At 59.1% G+C, this 16,970-nt stretch overlaps 4 protein-coding genes across 5 annotated transcripts in view; 2 read left to right on the forward strand and 2 right to left on the reverse strand.

Annotated features, from left to right (window-relative positions):
- Positions 1-90: 90 nt before the first annotated feature.
- VWCE (von Willebrand factor C and EGF domains) lies at positions 91-5,799 on the forward strand (the record flags this gene model as incomplete). The annotated part of the gene is made up of 20 exons (XM_082284375.1): positions 91-200; positions 682-776; positions 850-939; positions 1,205-1,333; positions 1,420-1,536; positions 1,603-1,719; positions 2,173-2,328; positions 2,428-2,735; positions 2,810-2,903; positions 2,992-3,074; positions 3,262-3,349; positions 3,458-3,543; positions 3,726-3,843; positions 4,201-4,286; positions 4,457-4,553; positions 4,622-4,704; positions 4,855-4,945; positions 5,047-5,129; positions 5,242-5,323; positions 5,411-5,799. 20 exons carry the CDS (start codon positions 91-93, stop codon positions 5,797-5,799), a joined length of 2,502 nt encoding a protein of 833 aa, XP_082140501.1.
- A 548-nt stretch (positions 5,800-6,347) lies between these two features.
- LOC309574461 (pepsin A-like) lies at positions 6,348-8,291 on the reverse strand (the record flags this gene model as incomplete). Its single annotated transcript, XM_082284147.1, has 9 exons — positions 6,348-6,497; positions 6,585-6,677; positions 6,752-6,890; positions 6,964-7,080; positions 7,201-7,400; positions 7,483-7,601; positions 7,711-7,828; positions 8,018-8,162; positions 8,236-8,291. The coding sequence occupies 9 exons, from the start codon at positions 8,289-8,291 to the stop codon at positions 6,348-6,350; spliced, it is 1,137 nt and encodes a 378-aa protein (XP_082140273.1).
- Positions 8,292-11,844: 3,553 nt separating this feature from the next.
- Positions 11,845-15,370, forward strand: VPS37C (VPS37C subunit of ESCRT-I). Of its 2 annotated transcripts, none has more exons than XM_082284340.1 (6): positions 11,845-11,893; positions 12,201-12,330; positions 12,929-13,033; positions 13,103-13,274; positions 13,505-13,587; positions 13,839-15,370. In XM_082284340.1, exons 3-6 carry the CDS (start codon positions 12,941-12,943, stop codon positions 14,568-14,570), a joined length of 1,080 nt encoding a protein of 359 aa, XP_082140466.1. In that variant the 5' UTR covers positions 11,845-11,893; positions 12,201-12,330; positions 12,929-12,940; the 3' UTR covers positions 14,571-15,370. The 2 variants fall into 2 exon arrangements, with proteins under 2 accessions (XP_082140466.1, XP_082140467.1); XM_082284341.1 differs by lacking the exon at positions 11,845-11,893 and adding an exon at positions 11,904-11,994.
- Positions 15,371-15,963: 593 nt separating this feature from the next.
- Positions 15,964-16,970, reverse strand: part of CD5 (CD5 molecule) — a gene marked incomplete at both ends in the record, with an annotated part of 4,333 nt that continues 3,326 nt past the window's right edge. The window contains 3 exons of the mRNA XM_082284376.1: positions 15,964-16,049; positions 16,129-16,233; positions 16,488-16,541. Of these exons, the coding sequence (XP_082140502.1) occupies positions 15,964-16,049; positions 16,129-16,233; positions 16,488-16,541 (245 nt within the window). The remainder of the gene's footprint in view (positions 16,050-16,128; positions 16,234-16,487; positions 16,542-16,970) is intronic.

The following is a 16,970-nucleotide window of genomic DNA, read 5'->3' on the forward strand; positions in this document are numbered from 1 at the left end:
CTCGGCGGGAGGAGGAGGAGGAGCAGGGCCAAGGGCCAGCGGGAAGGCAGGCGGGAAGGCGGGCGCCGGGACGTGCTGGAGCCGCCTGTCATGTTGGTGGAGCTGCTCTTCCAGGCTGCCTGTGTGTCCCTGTTCCTCTCCAGCGGCCAGGGCAGGGTGTATCCCGCGAGGAAGAAGCCGGCCAGCTTTGCTGTGGAGAGGTAGCTGGATCCCCCCCTTTTCCTTCTCCCTCTTCCAGCTACACCTGGGATGGGCAGCGTGCCGAGCTCCGGCTACCCCTGCCCCTCCAGCTGCAGGAGGGCTGGCCGGAGGGGTCCCAGCCAGAGGGACCCTCCCTCTTCCCAGGTCCAGGGCAGCATGACCCTGCTCCTCGCATCCCTGTCCTTCTCCCCACATCCCTGTCCTGCTCCCCGTATCCCTGCCCTGCTCTCCGTATCCCCGTCCAGCCGGGGGACGTTTCTCCCATCACCACGTGCTGGGATGTTCGGGTCGGCTGGGAAGCGGTTGTCCCCTCTCTGTCCCACCGTATCCTACCTTCCTCCGATCCGTGCCATGCTCTGCTTCCCGGGACACGGGCACATCCTGGCCACTCCGGCTGTCCCCTCGTCCTCGCATTCCCGGGACCTTTGCTCCATGCAGGGGGCTCAGGACAGGGTGGCCTCAGGCTCTGGTGTCCCACAGGCGCCGCGTGGGGCCCCACGTCTGCTTCCAGGGCTCCAGCAGCGGATGTTGTCCCGGCTGGATGCTGTCCCCGGGCAGCGGGAAGTGCACCCTGCGTGAGTATGGGGGTCTGGGGGGCCGCTGGGGGTCCTGTTCCCATTCCCAGAGCTCCTGTTCCCATTCCCACAGCGCTCTGCTCCTTCGGCTGCGGTGGCGGCTCCTGCATCGCTCCCAACCTTTGTGTGTGCCCGGATGGAGAGCAGGGAATCACCTGCCCAGGTACTGGGAGAAGTGGCTGTGCGGGGTGCCCTTCCCTGTCCCCGCCACAAATCCCAAGGGATGGAGATGGCCATGAACCCGTGGGCACCGTGCCCAACCCTCTTCCCTCTCCATGCCACAAATCCCAGCAGATGGAGGTGACCGTGGCTCCTTGTCACCTCTCCCCAGCACTGTCCCCATCCCTGGTGGATCCATGCAGCGGGGTGGGAAGCGGGTGGTCCCAGGGTGGCCTGGGTGCCCTGTGGACGCCGTGTCCGTGTTCCAGAGCCAGCGGGAACGTGCGGGGAGTACGGCTGCGACCTGTCCTGTAACCACGGTGGCTGCCAGGAGGTCGCCCGCGTGTGTCCCATCGGCTTCTCCATGGCTGAGACGGCCAACGGCGTCCGCTGCACCGGTGAGCGGGAGTGCGATATCCCGACGGGAGAGGGCATCCCGGTGGTGTCCGCACCCCAAATCTGGCCGTTCCCTGTGTCCCTCCAGACATCGATGAGTGCCGGAGCGCGGCCTGCGAGGGGACGTGCGTGAACACGGAGGGCGGATTCGCCTGCGAGTGCGGAGCTGGCCGGGAGCTCTCCGCCGATCGCCGCAGCTGCCGGGGTGCGCGGGGGCCCGGGGGGGCGGCCGGGGCTCCCGAGGGATCCTGACCCTCATCCCAACCCCCAGACATGGATGAATGCCAGGCCACACCGTGCCAGCACCGCTGCGAGAACAGCGTGGGCAGCTACCGCTGCTCCTGCCGGCCCGGATACCACCTCCACGGGAACCAGCATTCCTGCGTGGGTGAGCACCAGGATGGGGCCCTTCCCATCAGTCCCGGGGGATGGAGGTGGCCCTGAGCACTGTACCAGATTCCCTTCCCTCTCCATACCATGAATCCCAAGGGATGCAGGTGGCCACTGAGCCTCTCCCTGCATGTGCGAGCACCAGGCTTAACCCTCATCCCTCTCCATGCCATGAATCCCAAGGGATGCAGGAGGCCATGAGCCTGTGGGCACAAGCCAGACCCTCATCCCTCTCCATGCCATGAATCCCAAGGGATGCAGGAGGCCGTGAGCCTGTGGGCGCTGTGCCAGCCCCCCTTCCCTTGCCATGGCACAAATCCCAAGGGACGCAAGTGTCCATCGGCCTATGACCACAGTGCTGCCACCTCATCCTCATCCCTGCGTGGGCTGTGCCGAGGGCCCATCCCAGCGCTCCAGGCTCTTTCCTGGGCCACAGCCCAGGGTGCAGCAGCTCCTGCCACATTACCTTATCCTGCAGATGTGGATGAGTGCCGGCGGCCTGGCGTGCGCCGCTCGTGCCAGCACAGCTGCCACAACATTCCCGGCAGCTTCCGCTGCTCCTGCCGCCCTGGATACCGGCTCAGTGCGGACAGAGTGTCCTGCGAAGGTATCTGTGTCCTTCTCCAGCCTGGGGGAGCAGGGTGGGATGCTCCCATCTCTCTGCCTGCCCCAAGTGATGTCTCTCCCTTCCTGATTTCCTTCCTAGGGTACCCCAAATCTATCCTGGCTCCGTCGCCCATCCTGCAATCCCTACAGCATCCACCCACCCTTGTCCTGCTCCCTCCTGGCTCCCACCTGCTCCCGAGGGGCTCCCCCTCTCCCCACCTCCCTGTGGCAGCTCCCAGTACCCAATTCCCTCCCTCCTCCCCATCCCTGTCCCCTGAGCCGTTCCCGCGTACCGTGGGAGCCCCCGGCACCTCCGTCCCACCGTCCCCTCGTTGCTGGCACCAGGGGATCCCTCGGGAGCCTGGCGCTAGCTGGACGGAGCCGGGATGCCAGAGCTGCACCTGTCAGGTGAGCATCCCGTCCCCCAACCCCTTCCCATGGCACCATCCCGACCTGGGATGAGCCACCACCTGTCCTGGCAGGGGGGACGAGTCCTCTGTGATGCCGTGAGCTGCTCTGTTCCCTGCTCCCACCCGCTTCCTGCTCCAGCTGGGGGTTGCTGCCCCACCTGCACGGGTGAGTCCCGGCCCCTCTGATCCCCCCAGTTCCCAGGATGGCCCCCCTGAATTCCCAGGGGGATGCCCCTGACCCCCATGGCTCGCAGGGTGCCTGCACGAGGGGGTGGCCAGGGCCGAGGGCGATGTGTTCTCCCCATCCGATGGGAATTGCACCGTCTGCGTCTGCTTGGTGAGCTGGATTAGGATGGGAGAATCCCCCCCCCCATCCCTGGGCAACTCCCAGCCTTGGGGACCCTCATCATGCTGCATCCTGGCTCAACCATGGATGGGGATGCTCTGAGGGCGATGACACCCTCCCATCATCCCTCCGTGGGGAATCAGGATCCTGTTTCCCAGACCCATGCTCCCCTCTGCAGGCCGGGAATGTCTCCTGCCTCTCCCCGGAATGCCCCCCAGGATCCTGCCCCAGCCCCTCTCCGGCCGACTGCTGCTCCTGCACTCCAGGTGATCCCGGGACCCCAAGTCTGGGGGTGTGAGGACCCCCGGCCTGGGCTGGGCATTAGGGAAGAGCTGTGCTTGGCGCTCCAGCCCCACTGCTTTCCCTTTTCCCAGAGAAGTGCATTTTCCGGGGACGCACGTATGCTCACGGAGCCCAGTTCAGCCTGGATGGGGACGACTGCACCACCTGTGTCTGCCAGGTGAGCCCCGGATGTCCCCAGGGATGAGGATCCCCAAGGCTGGGAGGTCTCCAGGCACGAGGATCCCCAGGGATGAGGATCCCCAGGGATGCTCCAGCATTTCCCTGCACCTGCTGGGCGGATCCCAGCTTTGCTTGGGGCTGTCGGTGGAGACAGCAGGTGACCCGTTCCCGTGTTCCCAGGGAGGAGAGGTGGAATGTTCCTTCACTCCCTGCCCCATTCTGGATTGTCCCCAGCACCAGCGGCACCTGGGTCCCGGGCAGTGCTGCTCCACCTGCCGGGACCCTCCGGCCCCTGCCGGTGAGTCGGGATGAGGGACACAGCTGGGAATGGGCAGGGAGGGACACGGAGAGGGAGGAGGGGGAAAAGCTGGGGGAAAGGGGAATGGCATGGCATGGGAAGAACAGCTGGGGGAGAGGATGTGGGGGACACTTGGGGATGGGGAGAGCGGGATGTTGGGATATTTGGGGATGGGATGTGGGGAAGGGCAGGGTGGGATGAGGAGGGACACAAGCCAGGTGGGATGTGGGAATACTTGATGATGGGAAGGGTGGGAGATAGGGAATACCTAGGAACGGAGAGGGTGGAACATCGGGAACACCCGGGGGCTGGAAGGGCAGGTTTTACGGGACAGCTGGGAACAGGGATCCTACCCAGGTTGCTTCCTGGATGACAACGGTGTGGAGTTTCCCGTCGGACAGATCTGGTCTCCGGGCGATCCCTGTGAGTTATGCATCTGCCAGGTGAATGAGAACCTGCTCTGCTTCATTCCCTCTTCCCCATCCCTGCCCCAGCGCACGGCTCCTGCCCCATTCCTACCCTCAGGATGCCCGTGGCCTGGCGGGTCCCAAATCCCCCAAATCCGGCGGGTTTGGGAATGCCGAGGTGTCTGTCAGGGTGTTCCCGCCTGCAGGCAGATGGCTCCGTGAGCTGCCAGCGCACGGATTGTGTGGAGACCTGTCCTTATCCCATCCGCATTCCCGGGCAGTGCTGCCCCGACTGCTCCGCAGGTGAGGGTCTGCCCGGAATTCCGGCATTCTGAGCCGCCCGGGGACCGCCTGAGCCCCTCTCCCCGCAGGCTGCACCTACATGGGGAGGATCTTTTCCAACAACGAGACCTTCCCGTCGGCGCTGGATCCCTGCCTGAGCTGCATCTGCCTGGTGAGGGCTGGGCCGGGCATTCCCAGAGGATTGGCGGCTCCCGCCCCGTGGGCTGAAGGCCGGTTTTTGGCTCCGTTGCAGGGAAAAGCTCCGGGGGCGCCCCGGGGTTCCTAACGCCCGGCCCTCGGGGGTCTCTCCCGTCTCTCGCAGCTGGGCTCGGTGGCCTGCTCGCCTCTGGAATGTGCCATCGTGTGCTCCTACCCCTTCCACCCCGAGGGTCGGTGCTGCCCCGTCTGTGAGGGTACGAGCTCGGGGGGGGGGGGATGTCCCCAAAATCCTCCTGAGCCGCCCAAAATCCCCCTTGAACTCCCCAAAACCCCCCCTGAAACTCGGTCCCCCCAGACTGCAACTACCAGGGCAGGAAGGTGGAGAACGGCCAGAGCTTCATTCCCGAGGGACAGCCCTGTACCCACTGCACCTGCCAGGTGAGACCCCCCCATCCATTCCCGTGGGATGCCCACATCCATGGAGAGCCGGTGCCGGTGCCATTGGATCCCTGGAAGGGCTGGCAGGGCTGGCTGATCCCTGTTTTCCCAGCTTGGAGAGGTGAGCTGTGAGGAGAGGCCGTGCCCCCGCTCCTGCTCCGAGCCCCCCGTGGGCTGCTGCCCATCCTGCCCAGGTAATGGGATCCCCAGATCCATCCCTGGGCACTTGGATGTGCTCCTGGGAAAGAGGTGGGTGCTGACCAAAATCCTCCCTCTGTCAGCCACAGACGTCCGGCTCCTGCTGCAGGGTGGTGACCTGTCCCCATCCTCATCCCCATCCTCTTCCCAGTCCCCAATCCCTGAAGATTCACCCCCTGGCACCCCTCACCCCCCACGCCACCGCCTGGCCCAGCTCCTGCTTCCCACCACACTCCCCCTCGGCCCCTCTCCAGGGATTTGGGATGCCGGGAAGCCCCCTCCGACGACTCCGAGCCCCTCCGGATACCCCTCGGCACCCACTGTGCCCCCCGACCCCCCCTGTGAGGCCACAGCCCCCCCCGATCCCACAGGCACCCCCAAGGCTCAGGGATCCCCCGGGAATGAGGATCCCTCTGCAGTGCCATCAGACAGCCCCAGGTTCCAGGTGCCAGGTGTGCCTGGAATGCCGTGAGGAGGAGGAGGAGGAGGATGAAGGAAAGGAGAAAAAGGGGGTCTGCAGGACCAGCAGGCCTGGCCCTGGGGAGGGGGAAACTGTCCCCCTGCCACCAATAAAGTCACTCTGGTATTTATTCCCTGTCCCTTCATCCCTGCCAGCACGTGGAGCCCTGGGGCTTGTCCCCTGGGAATTTTGGGATGAGTGGCTTTCCAGGATGATGAGGGCAGTGCTGGAGGTGTTCAGCCCCCTCAGCCTGAGTGGGGGTTTGGGGACAGGAGGGACGTGTCCTGCCCCAGGTGCCCAAGGCTGGGAGCTCCCCAGGGATGAGCAGAGCCACATCCAGGCTCCCATCCTGGGGGCACAGGGACATCCTCGGTGGGTGCAGCTGAGGGTGGCACCAGGGACACGCCACATTCCCAGGGACGTGGTGGCCTTTCCCAGAGAGACACAGCACAGGGGGGCTTCTCCACACCTTTATTGTCCTCGGTGGTGGCAGGAGTGCCCAGAAAGGGACAAGCCCTGCCAGCCACCGAGTTGGGAACACCTGGGATTCCCATCCCAGCTCAGGGCAGCCGGGACAGCCCCACCTTGTTGTTGGCCCTGTCGAAGATGATGTAATATTCCCGGATAAAGACATCCCCCAGGATCCAGAGCTCGCCCTCCTCCGTGGGCACATCCATGCCTTGCAATCCCAGCGTGCAGTACCCATTACTCTGCTCCAAGGACATGGAATGGGGTGGTCACCAGTTGTTGGATCCCTCCCTGTATCCCCACAGACCCACTCCCAGCGGGATGCTCACCCTTAACACGTAGGCTCTGGGCGGCACCGGGAATTCTTTGCCGTGGATGTGGAAGACGAGGTCAGGAAGGTTCCTGACAGCCTCACAGCTGATCTGGGGAGGACACAGGGGGGTCAGTGGCCAATCCAGCTGGGATAAAATTCCTAGGGAGCATCCCAAGGCCTCACCTCACCACTGGAGCTGGCACCGAGGCGGCGCATGAGGGTCCGGAGGGCCCGGACAGGAACAGCCAACAGCGTGGTTCCTGTATCCACAATGGCCTGGCATCCCGAGGAACAGGCCACCGGAGCCCCATTGGCAGAGACTCTGGGAAGAGGGATGCAGGGTGAGCCTGGACTCCCCAAAACACCAGCTGGAGGGCAGGGAATAGCAGGAATACCTCTCCATGGTGATCTGCCAGTAGGTTTCCGCGGAGAGTGGGATCCATGAGATGCCTTGGGTGATGTAGTAGGGATCGATGGCACCGAAGAGGACAAAGCTCCCACCTTGGCTGTCCCTGGAAAGGGGGATCCATCCGGGGTGGTTCCCATCCCGCCAACACCCCCGTTCCCATTGGAAAATGGGGCCAGTGTGAGGGAGAAGGGAGAAATCCTCAGCAGCTCCGGCCGGGATTTACCTGCTCAGGTAGACAGAGAAGAGATGCCTATCCACGAGGTTTTCTATCATCATATTGTCGAAGACAGGGGTGGCTCCAGAGGAGGCGATGCTCGGGAATGCCAATCCCAGGATGCCGTCGAAGGGGGCATAGTAGAAGAAATCCCCCGGCTCCGTCTCAGCCAGCCCAAAAATCTGGTTGCGGACATTGATCCCGGCGACCTGGGAGAAGGGAGACAGGTGTGGATTGGGCACGATCCCACGGGATCCCACGGGATGAGGGGGCTGGAGCACGTGGCCGTACGTTGACGGTGTCGTATCCCAGGACTCCGGTCATGCTTCCCGTGCCGTAGGCGATGAACAGGGTGTCGTTGGTGCTGAGGAACGTGGAGGATTGCGCGGGATTGAAGCGGTTGTGATTGCCTGTGGGGGTGGGAAGGAGGGGGATTGCCTGATGTCCCTTGGGAAAAGACTGGGCAAAGCCATCCAAGGCTCCCAAAGGACACATTCCAGCCTTATTCCAGACACCTACTGCAGGCTGGGCTGGAACAGAAGACCGAGGGAACCCAGAGGTTGGAGGAGCCAGTGTCGAAGACCACGGTGAATTCCTGGGGTGGGGTCCCGATGGAGATGATGCCGAAGTACTCATCCTGTTGGAATGGGGTTGGGAAGGGGTCAGTGGGATTGGGAAGGGGAAAGGAGAACAGATAAGGGGCCAATGAGATGAGTTAAAGGGATGAGGAAGGGACCAGTGGGATGGATAATGGGCCAGTGGGATGGGGAAGGAGCCAGCAGCCCCCCGTGCTCCCTGATCCCAGCTCCTAATCCCAGCCCCTCACATCCATGTAGTTCTCCAGGGGCTCCACGGCGATGCCCGGGAAATACTTGGCAGCCAGGTTGTAGGGATGCTGCTCCAGGTAACTCTCCAGCAAGCCCTGCTCCTGCAGCCTCTGCCGCAGTGACTTCATCCTCTTCAGCGGCACCCTGTGGACAAAGACCGGGATGCGTCACCGGGATCATCCCACATCCCTGTTTTGGGGACCCCCCCGGGGCTCACCTGGTCTGGAAGCCCTGGGCCAGGCCCACCAGGGCAAGGAGCAGGAGCAGCTTCATGGTGGGAGCTCACGGAAAATGTGCCTCCAATCCTGGTCCCGCTCCTTATATGTCGGCTCCGGTGTTTGGCCAGAGGCCCCGATAAGAAAGGCAAACTGCTGATGGGATGGTTATCAAAATGTCCTTAAGGAAGGCGGGGGGAATGTCAAGGCAGGGGATCCCCGTATTCCTGGGGGGAATTCAGGCCATGGGGATGTTGGGATGGGTGGGAAGCACTCCCGGTTATTCTGTGGGAGCTGGTGGGAATGCAGGGTTGTTTGTCCCCTGAACCCTCTAATTCCTTGCTGGAGGGTTTGAGCCAGACTCTTCCAGGAATGGGGCAGCCACAGCTTCCGTGGGAAATCCATTCCCAGGAATGCCTCACCACTGTTGCAGGGAAGAATTCCTTCCCAATATCCCTTCTAACCCTGTCCTCTGGTAGAAGAAAGCGATTCCCCCTTGTCCTGTCACTCCAGGTCCTTTTCCAAAGGCCCTCTCCAGCTCTCCTGGAGCTCCTTAAGGCACTGGAAGAGGCTCCAAGGTCTCTCCAGATCCTTCTCTTGCCAAGGCTCCATGAAGGATTGTCAGGCTGCCAGGTCCAGATTTTCCATTCTGGGAATCAGCCAAGACTTTGTCTTTTCCAGCCCCCTACAACACATCCCATCCCGCTTTCCTTCCTCAGGGATAATCCGGTGCTCCATCCCTTCTCTCCCGACATCCCCCATCCAGGCTCTTCATTTCACTCCCCCAGCACAACCTAGCATCGTATCCTCGGATTCTTCTACCCTTCCCCAGCTGGGATGGGGCTGATTCCAAGGGAGGAATGCCAGCTCCAGCCTTAGGGAGCCTTTGATCTCCTCCAGGACAAGGTGACCCTTCCAGGAGCCACGGATCCAGCACATGGTGCCGTGACCAAAGCCAAGGTGCCCAATCCTGCTCCAGTGACCTTCATCCAGAGGCATCTGGAGCTCGGCTTTCCCCCAGCTCATCCCAGTTTTCTCCCAGTTCAGGGATTTTGGATGTGAGAACGGAGTGACAGGACAAAAGGGAATGGCTCCAAACTGGGAAACAGGATACTGGGAAGAAACTCTGCCCTGTGAGGGTGGTGAGGCCCTGGGATGGATTTCCCAGAGAACCTGTGGATGCCCCATCACTGGAAGCGTCCAAAGCCAGACTGGAATATGAACCTGTGGATTTTGGAGCTGCCAGGTTTTCCTCCTTTTTTTTTGGCCAAAACAGTAGAGAAAACAAAAATACAAAAAAAGTTTTCCCAGAGCTGTAAATCCATTGAATTCCCAGAAGCACCATCCCCGGGGATCAGGATTCCTGTTTTTTTCAATGGAAAAAAAAACCCCATTTGCCCAGTTATGGGAAGTTTTAGGACAAGCTTTTTGTGCTGCTGGTAAATCCCATCAAAGCAGAACAATCCAAAAGGGATGACATCCATAGAAGGAAGAAACTGTGGAATTCTGGACTGGGAAAAAAAAAAAAAAACGGGAATTGCTATTTAGCACTAATTAAATCCAGAATAAAATCTGGGACGATGGGAAAATAACCCCTTTTAAGGCATGAAATGGCTTCCTCCGAGAGAAATCCTGGGTTTTCCCAACCTTGGTGGGGAAATGGAGGGAATGAGATGCTGGATCCTGGAATAAACCATCCCAGTGCTGGGAGCCCTTTGGATAGGAGCAGGTGGCCCCTCTGCCACAGCCTTCCTTGGCACCAGAGGGCACCAAAGCATGGGGAGATCCCAAAATCCCCCAGCTGGAAAGATGGATCTGGAAGCTTTTCCTCCTGGTTGACGCCGCTGGGGCTGGCTGAGGATTCCCAGGCAATAAAACCCTCCCAAAATTTAGGCTTTTACCGAGAAAATTCAGATTTTTAATGTCATTTTGATGTGGGCACACCCCTTGGGATGAATTTAACTTCCATGGTAATCACCCTCTGGATCAAACAGGGATTTTCGGGACATCAAAACTTGCTCTGACAAAACTCCCTTAATTTTATCTCTGCAGCCTCCCCCACCCCCCCCCAAAAAAAAACCCCTTTATGGACACAGATCTTATCTTGGGAATGGATTAAGGAAGTCAACTTTTCCAGGCCCTGTTCCCACTTTTTCTTGTCCCTTCCCTAGAGGCTTTCATCACCCGGGCGCTTTATCGGAGCTGTCAGATGAAAGGAGGGAAATCTGACGCTCCCGAGGTGTCAAATTTCTGGGATTGGATCAAAAAATATTTGATTAACTTATCGAGGAAGCCCAGGGATGTTGGCTAATCCTTGTGGGAATGGAATTCTGCGGGACCTCGGGCTGCTCAGGTCACCTTTTCCTACCTGCTGTGGGTGATTTTGGCTGGGATTAAGACGCCATCCGAGGGAAAAAACCATGTGGAACCATCTTTTGTGGGAATTAAGGATATTAATAAGCAGATAATGGGAATACCCTTCCAAAAGCACTTGTTTATCCCAAATTAATTTCTGGAGAACACTTTTAAATGGGTATTTTCCCATTTCTTCTGCGTAAATCCAAACGCAATTTCCCCCCTCTCCTCAAATCTTACGCTTTGGTATAAAATGTCAATTAAACATTTTCCAGCTTTTCCAGATTTGTGGAAACAACTCCAAAAGAAGCCTGGAAAACATTTTTTTTTCCCCTTTGGAAAGTCAAGTCCCTTTTTTTCCCCCCATAGCACTGGGGGTTTGACCTGGTTATCAGCCACGCTGGGAACAAATTGTCCTTGATTTACCTGGAATTATTTGGGATCATATGACTCCCATTTGTTGCACAACAGCTCTCAGGTGACGGGATCAGAGGTGCCTTTCCCGGATCCCGGCACTTCTGGAACAGCTGGGTGACCTTGGCCGGCCTTGCATAGTCTCCTGAAGGAGCAGAAATCATGGAGCTCTTCCCCTGCCTCATCCTTGCTTGGGTTTTGGGAATGTGGGGTTACAGCTGGAAAAGTGGAGCATTTTCCAAGCTTACTTTGGGAAAGTCGGATTTGTAGAGTGGGTGATGGGATTGGAGCTTTCTCCGGAATATTCCTGCTTTATGTGAGGAGGAACTAAGCAGGTATTCCAGAGGAATTTGCTTTGATCTCTTGGATCCAGCTGGAAGAACCCGACATTTTATAATGTGCTTTCTAAACCACTTCCAACCTGGCCTTGGACACTTCCAGGTATGGGGGAACCGCAGCTTCCCTGGGCAACTTGCTTCACCACCCTCACAAGGAAGGATTTATTCCCAATATCCAACTTAAAACCGCCCTGTGTCCGTGTGGAGCCTTTCCCCCTTTCCCTATCGCTCCACGCCCTTCTCCAAAATCCCTCTCCAGCTCTCCCGCAACTCCTTGCACCCCGAAAACGCGAAGGATATAATTCCTAGAGCAGCTACAGCTCGGGGAGAGCCCCGCGGGCAGCCAAAGAACGATATTGATGAAAAAATTCCATTAAATTGAGCCCTGCTCCCGCCCCCCCCCAACATGGCGGCGCTGGGCGGAACCTTTCCCCTCACGCTCGGAGGGGGGAGGGGCCCGTCCCTCCCGCCCCTCCCGCCGTGGCCCCGCCCACTTCCGGTTGGTGCCGGAAGCCGGAAGCGGCGGCGGGCGGAGGGTCCCCGTGGCGCCTCGGTGAGTGCGGGAGAGGGCCGGGAATGGGAATAACGGGAATAGCGGCGGGATAACGGGGATAATGGCGCTGCTCCCGCCGCTCGCTCGCTGCACCCCCGCAGGTGCGTAGCCCTTCGCTTCCACCTTTCCTGAGCGCCTGTGGATGCTTCCCAGAGCCCACCCCGAGCTTTCCCACTCGCAGCATTCCCGCTTTTCCCTCTCCAGCTCCATGGAATCTAGCTAATATCCCCCCTGAAGAACCAAATCGGGTGATTTCTGCCCCACACCTGCAGCGCGGGACTTCATTGCCAGTTTTTCCCTCGGACAGGTTTATCTGGATCGTGGATTGGGCAACCCTGAGCCTCAGCGTGGCTGTTGCGGCATTCCCGGCGTGATATCCCTGGGATGTTCCACCTGGATGAGAGGTAGAAGAGCTGGCAGCGAATAGGACGGCGCAGGTTTGGTGTATTTCTTTGTTTCTTAGGGCATTCCCACCTTATTCCATCCCACCTCTTGGAATTTTCACCAGCCGCGGGATGCTCGCTCAATATACCTGGCAGCTGGGAATGCTTGGGATAAACCATGGATACGGCGCAGGAAATCCATTGTTTCCCTGATCTTTGTTGGGACTCTGTGGCAGGAGGCTGGAATTAGGTGATCCTTGAGGTCCTTCCCAAGCCTTTGGGCATGGTGGGATGTGGCCAGATCCCTGTTTCCTTGGCAGCATGGGAACCTGCGGTGGGATGGGATGGAGTCCGGAATGAGGCGGGCTCTGGGATGGGATGGAGGCATCCAGCTGGAATTTGCGACTCGGGGCTGTGGGTGGGTTTTTCCTTGACAGAACACCCTGGGACACACGGAATTCCACGCAGACAGGCTTGGGAAAGGGGGAAGAAGTCTTTTCCCGAGCCGGAATTAGTGGGAATGTTGCTTCTCCCTCTCAGTGAACGGAACCCAGCGCTGCTGCTCCAAGGGCTTTAACAAGCCTGGATTTCAGTTGGAAACCTATTCCCAGTTGGACTTGGGGATTGATTTGCCTCTTTTTCTGTGCCCCAGGAATCCGGGAGGATGGACACGCTGAGGAACCGGACGGTGGAGGAGCTCCGGGAGCTGCAGGAGGATTCCCAGGAGATCGAGCGCTTGGCTTTGGAATCCCGGGAGGTTTGTGCCGGGAGGTGGCTCCGGGGTGTCCTGGGCGCCTTCCCGCGCTCACCATCCCAAATTCCACAGGTCCAGGAGCTGCAGCTGGAAAGGGAGATGGCCCTGGCTGCCAACCGGAGCTTGGCCGAGCAGAACCTGAAATTCCAGGCACCGCTGGAGACGGGACGCAGCGACCTCTCCAAGAAATACCAGGAGCTGCAGGAGCTGGCTGGGAGGTGCAGGGAGCAGAAGGAAAAGCTGGGTGAGCGCTGGGGTCTTCCCCCAGGAAGGATTGTGCTTCCCGGAAAACCGATATCCCACTTTTTTCCAGCAGCTGGAGAGATGGAGGATGTTATTCCTCTTGGATTTCCCTCCTTCCACCAGCACTTCCCAAGCCCGTTCCTGTGGGCTCTCTGCTGGTTTTTCCCTGGTTTCTGTCCTGCGATGGTGATTTTTCCTGGCTTTTTCCCTTTTCCCCCTCGGTTTTCCCAGAGAAATTCTCGGCAGCGCTGCAGCCTCAGACTTTGCTGGATCTCCTCCAGGTGGAAAGCCAGAAGATTGAAGAGGAATCAGAGGTGAGTTTAGGGCTTAAATCCATTGGGAATTCCAGTGATTTCATCCTCAAAGACTTGCAGTGACTGCCTGTCCCTAAAATCATGGATTACCTCTGGAGTCTGCTGGGTTTTCTCCAAAGGGCTGGATCCGTCCTTGCTCCTGTGTGGGTGCTGCTCCTTGGGATGTGGCTGGGAGGGACCTAGATCGGGATGAGGGAAGAGGAGGAGCAGAGGGATGCAGGGATGAGCCCGAGGCTGTTCCTCTCTTCCAGAAAATGGCTGAGAGGTTCCTGGAGGGCGAGGTGCCCCTGGAGACGTTCCTGGAGCAGTTTTCCGGCATGAGGAAGTTGTCCCACCTGCGCCGGGTCCGAGTGGAAAAGCTGCAGGAGATCGTGAGGAAGACGGAGGGATCCCAGGAGCGCGCCAGGGACTCTCAGCCTCCTCTTCCTCCTCCTCGTCCTCCTCCTCCTCCTCGCATTCCCACGGATCCAACAAAACCCTTCCCATCGGGATCTCCGGCCCTCCCTCTGCCCTACAGCCCGGCTCCAACCCTTCCGCCCGGCCCCACTGCCCACGGAGCGCTGCCTCCCGCCCCTTTCCCGGGATCTCCGGTCACCGTGGGACACGTGGCTTCCTCCCAGCCCAGCTCCCAGTCCACCTTTCCCTACCCGCTTCCTCCAGCTCCCGGATATCCGGCGGCTTCCGCTGCTGACTCTGCGCCGGGGTATCCCAAATCCACCTCGGGAGGCTTTTCCTGGTCTCCATCCCGGGCCCCGCCGCAGCCCTTGCCCTATCCTGCTCCCCATCCCTCTCCTCCCCCTGCCAGACCGGGGTACTCTCCCTACATCCCACCTGGAGCAGGGAGACCGCAGTGTCCCTACCCCACTCAGCCCCCTCTCCCAAATTTCCCGATCCCAGCACAGGCTCCCTATCCTGGGCCTCCCCCAGCCTTTGGATACCCCCCACCTCCAAACCCTCAGCGTCCTTCCTGGCCTGGATACTAATCCAGGACTTCCAGGGAGCATCCTGTGCTGATTCCTCCTCTTTTTGGGGACTGAGGAAGAGGAGGGATCCCAGAGCGTTGCTCCTGGATCTGTCGGTGCAAAGGAATTACACGGGATAAGAGTCGGGCTCCGGAGGTCGGAGCAAGAGGCAGAGCCAGACCAGCAGAAATCCTGAGAGCAGAAACCTCCAGGGAAACCTTGGAGCACCTTCCGGTGCCTAGAGGGGCTCCAAAAGCACTGGAGAAGGACTTGGACAAGGACTTGGAGTATGGGATAATGGGGAATGGCTTCACCCTGGGTTTAGATGGGATTTGGGGAAGAAATTCTTCCCTGCGATGGTGGTGAGGCCCTGGAATGGATTTCCCAGGGAAGTCATGGCTGCTCCATGCCTGGAAGTGTCCAAGGCCAGGTTGGACAGGGCTCGGAGCAACCTGGACTAGTGGAAAGGGATTGGAAGTGGCTGATCCTTCAGATCCCTTCCCACCCAAACCACTCCAGGACTGGCAGTAGGAGTCGGTGATTCCCACCTGGGCCTGGGCAGCCTCCGGTATTCCCGACCTCCTGTGTGGTTTTTCGGGCTCCTCCCGTCCCCCCTTCTCAGGAAACACTTGGAAACAGAGGGAATGACAAACGGTGGAAATGGGATTTGCTTTGCTCAGCACTTTATCCTACGAATCCTGCCTGTATCCCTGTAAGTTATTTATAAGGAACCATTACTAATGGACTAGGACGAGGGGTTGGTGGAAGCAATTCCATCCCTGGCATTAATTAGAGTAATAAAACTGGATGAATTAATTGCACTCTGGAGTCATGGCCGCGGTTACTTTGGGAAGCAACGGAACATCCGCCTAAGGATTGATCCCTTTATCCCTTCCTGGCATCCACCTTCCTTTGGATCCCATCAGTGAAATTTCTCACCCCCTCCCAAGACCACCTCCAACCCTGTTTTTCCTGTTTTTCTTGGGGTTATCTTTGGAATAAAAGCCAGGGAAAAACGTGTTTCCCTCTACCGCTTTTCCCTCCTCACTGGGAGCTTGGAATCACGCTGGGATAATGGAGGGAAGAGGACGAGGTGTAATTAGTACAAAACCCCAATTTTATTCTACTTCTTGGTCATTAAATATCTCGGACTCGTTCCCAGTATTCCCACCCTCGCGTCCCTCTCCTTTATCCATCATCCCAACTCTTTATCCTGGTTTGGAGAAGCTGGTGATCCCACTATTCCAAAGGGCTCCTTGCACCCCACCTGCCTCTTAAATTCCTATAAATAGCTTTAAAAGAATCCCAAAAGCCTCCTCTTCTCCCACGAGGAGGCTGGGAAGCGCTCCTGGAAGGGCTCTGGAATGCCGGGATATCCCCCCCAAAGGGATCAGCTCCTTTGGGAAGCAGGGAATCACACCCTGCGGGCAGAGTGCAGGTCGTAGTCGCTGTCCGAGGAGTTATCCGGGGGGTTGGAACGCCGGCACGCTGCTTCCAGAGCTGTGGAGGACACGGATGTGGCCTGTTGGATGCACTTCCATGGAAAAGGGGGCGGGAAGGAGCCGCTTCCAGCACTTACCTGGATAAGCAGAGAGCTGGGAGCTCTTCGGGGGGGGCTGAGCGTAGTCGTTGTCCCCTCCGTGTCCCCGAGGCCTCGGCGCTGTGCTGGAGCGGTGGAAAGACACTGGGAAAGACAGCAGGATTGGGATTTTTGGGGTTGGAACAGCAGCTTGGAGGGAACATACCCACCCCGGGAAGGGGCTGAGTAAAACCAGTGCCTGCTCCAGGCCCAGATCTCCTGGATGAGTTACATCCCAAAAGGAAATGAGATCCAGGGCCCTTGTGCCAGGATCCGGGGGGAACAGCCTGCCCAGACCCCAAATCCACTGCCAGGAACTCTAAATCCCATTCCCAGCCCCTCAGGGAGCTGCTCCTCACCCGTCTGGTTGACTCCCGTGGGGCCGATCCACTGGCGCTGCTTCTTCTTGGAGACTGAAAGAGAGGGGGAATTGTCTCTCCAAGGATCTTCCTGATCCTTCCTCCGGCTGCTTCCCCCCTGCCAGCCCCATATGTCATCCCGAATAATCCCCCCCCTTCCCAATAATCCCCCTGCCCCAGGATCCTCCACCTGCTCTTTTGTGTCTGCTCGGAGCTTAATCCCTCTTCCCGCTCCCACACTCCATGTGGGACAGGCTTGGGGATAATGGGACAGGTCTGGGGACAATGGGACAGGCTTGGGGACAATGGGACAGGTCTGGGGACAGTGGGATAGGCTTGGGGACAATGGGACAGGCTTGGGGACAATGGGACAGGTCTGGGGACAATGGGACAGGCTTGGGGACAATGGGACAGGCTTGGGGACAATGGGACAAGTCTGGGGACAATGGGATAGGCTTGGGGATAATGGGACAGGCTTGGGGA

This window comes from Coloeus monedula (assembly GCF_965178545.1).
Source record: "Coloeus monedula genome assembly, chromosome: 6".
Lineage (NCBI taxonomy): Eukaryota > Metazoa > Chordata > Aves > Passeriformes > Corvidae > Coloeus > Coloeus monedula.

Excerpts from the sequence above, each read along its gene's own strand:
- VPS37C (XM_082284340.1), top strand. The coding sequence starts at position 12,941 with ATGGACACGCTGAGGAACCGGACGGTGGAGGAGCTCCGGGAGCTGCAG. Across the intron at positions 13,034-13,102 it reads TGGCTTTGGAATCCCGGGAG|GTCCAGGAGCTGCAGCTGGA; the intron begins GTTTGTGCCGGG and ends CAAATTCCACAG. Across the intron at positions 13,588-13,838 it reads AGATTGAAGAGGAATCAGAG|AAAATGGCTGAGAGGTTCCT; the intron begins GTGAGTTTAGGG and ends CCTCTCTTCCAG.